The sequence below is a fragment of the Oryzias latipes genome, chromosome 22 (genome assembly GCF_053564925.1).
Source record: "Oryzias latipes strain Hd-rR chromosome 22, Olatipes_Hd-rR_3.1".
NCBI lineage: Eukaryota > Metazoa > Chordata > Actinopteri > Beloniformes > Adrianichthyidae > Oryzias > Oryzias latipes.
The window spans coordinates 28,850,084-28,858,996 of NC_136258.1; the positions used below are offsets into that span (position 1 = coordinate 28,850,084).

General features: G+C 49.5%; 1 protein-coding gene across 1 annotated transcript; it reads left to right on the forward strand.

Moving 5' to 3' along the window:
* Positions 1–653: 653 nt before the first annotated feature.
* On the forward strand, positions 654–8,708 carry ccdc177 (coiled-coil domain containing 177). Its single transcript, XM_023951642.2, has 3 exons — positions 654–1,102; positions 2,641–5,422; positions 8,299–8,708. The coding sequence occupies exon 2, from the start codon at positions 2,653–2,655 to the stop codon at positions 5,101–5,103; it is 2,451 nt and encodes an 816-aa protein (XP_023807410.1). The 5' UTR covers positions 654–1,102; positions 2,641–2,652; the 3' UTR covers positions 5,104–5,422; positions 8,299–8,708.
* The last annotated feature ends 205 nt before the right edge of the window (positions 8,709–8,913 follow it).

Sequence of the window (8,913 nt, forward strand, 5' to 3'; positions counted from 1 at the left end):
AAGAGGAGATGATTCCTGCAGAGAAAATAAAAGCATGAAAAGTGTGGTTCCTCTTTTCCGACGGGGTTTACTTCAAAAACTGGATTAGGTGCATGTAAATGGTGCCTTTGGGTGGCATTCAAGGGTATTCAAGTCACTCTGGACAGCAGAACCCTGTTCTCCAGAACATTCTGTCCTCAGTCATGTGTGGGAGCTCGGAGCAGATCCTCTGGAAAAATGAGCTAACTGTAAAGTTAAAAGGCAGTAATTAGAAAGTAAACTAACTTAAACTTGATTCCACTAATTCACAAACAGGTAGCCTATTTTAAAACAAATTCATTTTTTAACTGAGGTTTATGCTTTAAATAAAAAAAGGTCAGGATCGTTTCTTTCGCTCTGACTTCACTTTTTTTGGTTAGATTCTGTCTGTAATGCATCACAAATGGTCAAAGAAACAGCTTTTTAACTCCTCACTTTCTGCATTGAGATGATCCTATGGGACACAAAGGGGTCTTTTATTTTGAAAGGCCTCTGTCAGAAGTTATATAAATGTTTCTTTTTTAGAACCTATTTTTTTTTTCTTTATGTGTATGTTTTATTTAAGCCAAGACAACAACATTTTGTTTATATTTGTCATTAAAAATCTGGAGGGAAATAGCAGGGGGGTGGGTGGGGGGTGAGAGCATCTCTGCGCGCGCGCGCGTGCGGGCTGGCCCGTGCTTTCTGACAGGCTGTCTTTCTTTCTCGCGTGTTTTCCTCGCGCGGGTGGAGCGGTGATGCAGCCGAGCGCAGGTGGAGACCGCGGCCGGTGAGCGAGGCGCCTTCGGGGGGGAACCGAACGTCGAGGATCCGGGATCATCTGTGGGAGGAAACCGTGCGCCCTGCGGCGGAGGAACCGGGCTCGTGGGGCGGAGACGCCGACGTGACGTGACGGAGGCTGAAGCGCTCCGTCTGCGCGCGCCGGAGGCTGATGTGAGGCTCCGTGATCGGACCGACGGCCGGAGCCCCCCCCCCCGACCCCTACCCGCCTGAAAGCCCGGTGATATGCGGGGATCGGGGCGCGCGCTGGGCGGATCAAAGGGGAACAAAACAGCGGACCGAAGGACGAAGTGCGAACCGGGAGGTGAGAAGATTCCGCATGATCAAAGCGACCCGCCGCCGCTTCACCGTGAACGTAAACAACCCCCCCCCCCCTTCTATAGAGGGGGGGCCTCTATAGAACTAGATCATCATCCACCCGCATCGCTGAGTCCGGTGATGCGGCAGACAGGCCTGCACCGTCTGTCACGAATCAGGGGCGGATTCTACTGATGTGGGGCCCAAATTCATGAGGGGGGGCCACCTCATCCCCCTCCATTCAATGCATTTTGTGCAGATCATTTGCCACATACGTCACCCGTTATGGAATAATAATAGGAGTAAATGTAAATTCTGCTGAATATTCTACCAATGAAATGACGACAGAAAAACTGTGGGAGATACCAACATTTGAGTGGGGGGGGGGGTCCTTAAGAAAGTCATTTTGAAAAGTTGGAGATTGATTTTAAATGCAGCGACCATTTTTTATATTTAAGAGAGCGTGCTTTGATTTATTGGCTGATCTTTTTTTTAATAAAATGATCGTGAACATTATTTTCATTTGGCGAGGTATAAAAACAGTAAAATATTCATTTTGGCGTTAATTCAAGGAACCGTTTCAGTTTTTGTTTTTAACTCAGAACTAGTGATCAAACACATGAATCTGAATAAATGGTGCGGTGATACAGTACATTTGATATGTTCAGCCCAGATTTGCCAGAACTTGTGACTTTTTAGGATTTATAAAATTAGGTTGAAGGTGTTCATTTGTTTGGAGTTGGAATGAACCATTTTCTACGGACCGACGTCTCTCTCACTAAGTCCAGTTCTCTGAGACAATGGTACAGACCAAAGTGTAAATCTGTATCCTAAACACCAAATTCAACGTTTTCTGAAAATCTCTCCAATGTCGATTGAGTTTTGGAAATTCTAAAAACACTTGATAAAAGTTTAGCGACCATCGGACCATTTTGTACCTTTTAAAGCTGTTTTTGAATGAAAAACTGACTTTATGGAAGAGTCCAATGAAGAGGAATAGGGGAGCAGTTTATCAGGCATTTAGATCAGTTATCAGCTAAATATGCATTTAATCTTTTTCCTATTTGAATTAAAAATTAAAACAATAAAAAAGTCAGATTCTATTTTCCCCAGTTTGCTCTTTGTTTGAATGGGGTCTGCAGAGGGAACTTTGGTCCTTCAGAACCGGAGGACGGTTCAGTACTGTGACTCCAGACGTTTGCCACACGGTTCCTGGTTGACTGATGGCATCCATCTCTGTGGGGGGGCTGGTGGGGGTTGCAGGCTGACTGTGATGTAGACTGAAAAATATTGTAGATTCTCTCAGCCCAGTAACTCTGCCAAAAATAGCTCCTCTCTGAAAGGACGGCGGTGTTTTTCTGGGGCTTATGTCACCTCCCTGAGGGCAAAAACCTCATCTGGTGTAAAAATCACAGACGCCGTGAACATGTGCTCATGCATGAGCATCTCTGACCCACCCCCCCCTTGACTGCGTGCTGTAATTTTTGCCCTTTCTGTTTCCTCTCATGCTCCGCCTCCCTCCCTCCCCCCCTCCCCCACCTGCAGAGTTTTCCGACGATGGTCGACCCTTCGGATGTTGAGGAGCAGAGTAAGTGTAAGGGCCCGCAGCTGGAGGCCCCGGCTGTGGTTCACAACGACCCCCGCCTGCCGGAGCCGACTGACGGCACCACCACAGAGGACGAGGGGGACGCGGGGTTTGAGACGCCGCCCACTGGCAGCTCTGAGTCGAGCCCCCACCATGCCGCGTCGGCAGCGGAGCCGGAGGTCGCCTGTGAGGAGGCGGCGCTTCTGCAGCCGCCGACTCACGAGGATCTGCCTCCCAAAATGCACCTGGACCTGTACAACTTTGACTCCCCGGCTGCAGAGGGCAGCCGCTATGTGCTGACCAGCCCTCGCTCCCTGGAGGCGTGCGCCCGATGCGGGGTCAAACCCGTGGAGCTGCTGCCCCGCCCCCTCACAGACTTCATCCGGGAGTCTCCCGGTCACTCCATGCGGGTCGCCACGGGCCTCTTTGAGGTCTACGAGAAAGACCGGCACGCCAAGCTGAGGCAGTGCCGGGAGGAGAGGGAGAGGATCGTCCGGGAGGAGAAGAGGAGGATCCTGCAGGCGGCGGTCAACAGCGGCGGCTCTCACGGAAGCAAAGCCTCATCCGGACCCAGCCTGGCCCCGAAATCTGGGCCGGCGACCGAAGCGGGAGCATCCCCCAGATCCACAGCTACAGCCTCCAGAGAAGGCCCCGCAAAGACCCCCACCTCCACTCTCAATACCTCGCCCAAGTCCGCCCCCTCGCGGTCAACGCCGTCCTCAAAGACCGCCTCGGTGACATCGTCCCAGTCCTCCAAGAGTGGATTCCAGGGTTCCATCAAACATCCAACAGAGCGGCCGCTCTCCTCCGGTCCTCCCCCAGCGGGGAAGAAGGCCCTCGCTGGTAAATCCTCAAACACCTTCCCGAGATCTTCACCCAGACCTCCATCCTTCCCCCGAGCCAACTCCACCCTGACCTCATCGGGACCCGCCGGGCCTCTCAACGGTGCCCCCAGAGGGCCGTTCTCTCAGCACAACGGACACCTTCACTCCAAAGTGAGAGGAAAGAGCCACTCCCTGGAGTCCCTGCAGAGGAGGAAGGACCCCTTCTGCTCCTCCACCTCCACCACCACCTGCACCTCATCCGAGTCCGGAGCCTCCTCCTCCTACAGCTGGGACGGAGCGCGGGACCACTGGGCCAAGGTCTCCAGCCCTCGCGCTCGCACTCTGGCCACCTTCAACTCTCTGATGGGCCGCAGCCTGAGCCTGGGCGACCTGAGCCACTCCCCCCAGACCACGCAGAAGGTGGAGCGCATCGTGAAGGAGGTGAAGCGCAGAGGCCTGAAGGCCGTGTCCGAGCGCGACCGCAAGATCGCAGCTCTGATGCTCGCCAGATACCAAGAGGAAGACATCATGAGTCAGACGCGCTACGTGGCCCATCTGCAGTGGGACAGCGAGCGCCGCATGGAGGAGCTGCGGCGGGAGCAGGAGGAGCGGGAGAAGCAGCGGGCGGTGCAGCAGTGCCAGCGCGTGTGGCACACCCAGGTGTCCATACGCCAGCGCAGGATCAGCATGCAGGAGCGCGAGTCCGCCGCCGCCAAAATGCGGCAGGTGGAGGAAAGCGAGGAGCGCTGGAAGGAGCTGGCGGAGCAGCAGGAGCGCAGCCGTCTGCTGAAGCTCCAGCAGGCGGCCCGGGAGGAGAAGCACAAAAAGGCTCTTCAGGAACAGAACCTGAAGGCCCTGGAGGAGGAGCGGGCCGCCATGCTGGAGCAGGAGAGGCTCCTGCTGGAGGAAAAGCTCACCATGGCTGAGCTGAAGAGGCAGGAGAAGGAGCACCAGGCCCAGCAGGAGCGACAGGGTCTGAACAAGGCGGAGAAGAGGCGCCACGCAGCCCTGATCCAGGAGATCGCTCGCAGGGAGCAGGAGGAGAGGGAGGAGGCCAAGAGGGCCGCAGAGGAGAAGCTGAAGCGATCTTTCGAGAACTACGGGCAGATTGTGGAGAAGCGGGGACAGGAGCTGAAGGAGAAGGCCAAGCGCGAGGAGAAGCAGATCCAGAAGGCCCGGAAAGCGGCGGAGAAGCGCGAGAGGGAGCAGAAGCAGCTGGTGGAGGCGCGCGCCAAGGAGGCGGAGAAAAGAGCTCAGCAGGCGGCGCTGGTGGCCGAGGAGCGGGCCAGGGAGAAAGCTCAGAGGGCCGTCCAGAGCCGGCAGGAGAAGGAGCGCCTGCAGAGGCTGAACCGGCAGCGCGTGGAGGAGGAGGAGCGGCAGCGGCGCCTGGAGCTGCTGCAGTCCATCGAGAGGAAGCTGGAGAAGAGCGAGCAGATCTTCAGGGAGAAGAAGGCGGTGCTGGAGAGCGCTCGCTCCGTGGCGCGCGCCTCCTTTCACGTGCGGGACAAAGTGCGGGAGGAGACCAACATGCGCACGTTTGATAAGATGGTGCTGGAGGCGCAGCTCAAAGCCAGCCTGGATGAGAAGAAGCAGCTGTAGCTCCTGCCAGCCCTCCACCTCCTCCCGGTTCCCTTCAGCCTCCTCCTCCGCTCCCGCCCACCCAACCCGTTATGTCATATCATGGATGCGTTAAGACGTCACCTGAAGCAGCTGTGATGGGCAGCAGAGCAGGACCCCCGGCCCCCCGCCCCGTCTGCTTTAGCCGCCGGACTGAAAAGGCGCCATTGTTCATCGGGAACCACAAGTCCTGAGGCTTTCCAGGGAGTCGGTCTGTGAGGGAGGAGGGAGACCTGGAGGAAACAACACGGGGGTTTGTTTGGGCTGAGACGCCCCCTCTGCAGGACCGCCCCCTCTGCAGGTATGCCCCCCCTCAGCTGAGGTTTCTGATCTGATCCCACTTTGAAGTTGTGAAAATAAACTGTTAGAAACCCTCCACCAGGACAGGAACACACATCATCGTCACGGCGACGGAAACCTGGATGGAGCTGCAGGTCTGCAGCTCGTGTCACGTCATCTCATTCCTGTGGGGAGTTGGAATAATCCGGGTCAGGGACTCGACTCTGGGCCGTTTTCTGCCCCCCCCCCCGCGCATCTGCTGCGTTAAGCAGAGCCGGCTGAGCGGGTCGCAGCATCACGTGGCGGCAGCTGCTGATGCTGATGCTGAGGGATCCTGAAACGCAGCGTCAGGCCAGATCCCTCTAGCTTAAGGCTGACCCAGCTCTGATAATCAGGGTGGATGACGCGTTAGATGAAAAAAAAAACACAAAGAGGCAGTTTAAGCTGCAGCGAATTAAAAAATATGAACCAGAAATCATCAGAGCACATTATGATTAAAACAAAGAAATAATGAAGTGAAATATTAAAATATCTGATTAATTTCATTGCAGCAGAGAAAAGCTTAACCCACTGCTTTTACACTGGAGGCTAAACTTACATTTTTATTGAAGTTATTTCAATATCTCGGTCTGGTATCTTTATTTTATGGCAATTTTAGTTGTTTTACTTTAAGGTGACACTTTAATGTTTAGTCTTGCACATTTTAATTTGAGATTTCTTCTACGACTGAACAATATTTTGTTTTTCAGAAACATTTTGGAGCCAAACTGAACCTTTAACTCTCAAAACTTCTTTTTTTATGGCCCTCAGCAGCTTCACTGACTGCAAGGACCATTTTGTTTTCGCAGTTTAAACGACTTCGCCGCCTTTCAGCGAAAATGTGACCCCCGCCGCATGCTCGAAAAGTCACCAAAATGTGCACACACCTCAGATAAATTGAAAATGAATTTTTCCACAAAGTCAATGTCACCCCCCCGAAGACGATGACATCACGGCGAACAAACCCGTAAAAGAAATAAATGGGCCGAAAATCGCTTATGGGGCCGAAATAAATTTACAACACACGTGTTGGGGATAAGCCAAAGAGGTTTTGAAATCATTATGGGATGGCCACACGACCTACGGCTTGGCGGCCATTTTGTGGCGAACTTTGTGAATTGGCAATTTTTGTGTTTTCCGACGATAAATGAAAACAACACTTTTGTTTGAGCGATTTTCACGCAATTGCACACACTCCAGTCTACAAACACCACAGAAGTGTCGTTGACCTTTGACCTTAGGAAAAGGCCGCCGTCTTGCATTTTTTAAAAAGCCCCTTTAGCGCCAGATACAAACGAAAAGTCGTCCTCCTAACTTCTCAGGCATCTATAGACAAATACAATACAACATTTTTGAATTAGAAGTTGTAGATTTTGAATGGCGTTCGCGTTTCAAGCTAGCAAAAGTGGCGCACTGTTATAACTCTTATGTTTTTCAATGGAATACTGTAAAATGTGAATGCATGCATCCAAGGCTGCAACTGAACATAATGAAAAACACTGGATATACACATATAAGGAATGTGGGCGTGGTCAGCAAAAACCCACTGTTGCTAAGGAAAACAAAAAGTTGACTTTTCCTCTTTCGTCTGAACCTGACGTCGATCTGTTCGTCATTACTGAGGTGACCAAATCGCTAAGCTAGCACATTTAGCTATATCAGCAAAACTAGCATAGTTAGCATAATAAGTATCTTAATGTGTTTTTCTGAGTCAGTTGATGATGCTGATCGCTATTCTAGCACTTTTAGCCAAAATAGCATAACCTGCATTGTTAGCATAATTACCAGATGCAGCTTTGACAAGCCTTGATAAAAGGTGGGTGGTTGGGCGGCGGTGCTGCTTAGATGTGGGCAGGGATGGCGCGGCTGTGGTGCGTGGAGGTGGGCAGCGAGGGAAGGGGCGGGTAGCGCCTGCGGGCCATACAACGCCGGTTGCGGCTTGAATTTTTATTTGAAATCTAGTCAGAAACCAAAAATAAGTTTGCAGAAAATCAATGAAGCAAAAAAAAAAAAAAATCAGAACAAGAAAAAATAAACAATTTCAAGGAATCAAGATAAGAAAATATATAATTATAACAAAATCACCAAGAAATGACTAAATTTATCAAATAATATGGTGAGAATTTAAAAATATATATATTAACCCTTGTGCTATCTTAGGTGACCCCCCCTTCCATTGACGTGTTCTCCCTACCATGACAAAGGTGGATAAAGGTGGAAAGATTTCATGTAATCCATGGACACCAGTGAAGATCACAAATCATTGAAGAAAAAAGGTCCAGAGCACTGTCTAGTGGGTCTAGATGACCCCACTCCCAATGTTAACGTGCCTAGGATAGCACAAGGGTTAACACCCTCATCATAATAGCTGTTTTCTTTGATTTCTGAACATTTTTAAAAAAGTTTTTTTTAAACTAAGACATTTGTTACAGTTTACGGTTCTGCAAGTTTGCTGTACATTAAACTGAAAGTGCATTAAAATTCTTAAAATTTAAGTCATTTGTTGTCTTTGAGCTGTTTTTAAGAGATAAAAACTTAAAAGAAAAGTTCCTACAAACAATTAAATGTTTTTAGTCCATAAATAGACTCTAATCTCTGCTGTAAATTCTATAGATTGAAGAAAGAACAAAAGTTATTTACTCACAAACCAAGCAAATAATTGTTAACAAATGCAGTTTCATTTATTTGAAAAAGATACATATTTCTGTGATTTTGTGTAAAGTTTAAAGGTTTTGAATATTTAGTTTGCATTTGTGAACAAATGCATTTTTCTTCATGTCTCTAGGAAAGGCATTTCTGCAGAAAATGAACACATTCATTATTTCAAATACAAATTTTTTTTTCTTGAATATTTCGCAGATCCTGGAGGTGGTGAAGAACAACCCGTCCTTTAGCTCCTCTAAAGATTCCTCCCCTGGAAATGTCCGCAAATCAAGGCTTTAATCAGCAGAGAAGAAATCCCAAAGCTTCTGACAGCAGCTGCAGCAGCAAACCAACCTGACGTTCAGCATCTTCATCATCCAGACTTTCCTTCCTTCCTTTCAGGCTGATCCTCACGCGTGGGCTCCGCTTCCATCTCACGTTGGATTTTATGAAACATTTCGTCATCCTCATTCAGTCTTTTTCTACTGTGAATTAGTTTTCAGGTTTATCGCTATTATAAAGTTAGTACCATCGCTGTTCCTATGAACTTTTGTAGTGAACAACACAATCAGTGCAAACAATCAAAATGGAGAAAATAAACGTTTTCTGATGTGGACTCGGCACAACGTTGGTGTTTGTTTTTATTTTATCTGAACCGTGACCATAAGAAATAAAAAATAAATCCAAAGCAGCAGAAAAGTGAAAACAAATCAGAACTACAATTCCCATAATGCACTCTGATTCAATCAGATTCTCCACTTTTGTCAGATATTGGGTCCAACCCATCGGGGAATTGTCTTAAAGTTTTGACAGAGTGTGACCCGCATCCCT

What these genes read in the sequence shown, in the direction of transcription:
- ccdc177 (XM_023951642.2), top strand. Translation starts at nt 2,653, where the DNA reads ATGGTCGACCCTTCGGATGTTGAGGAGCAGAGTAAGTGTAAGGGCCCG.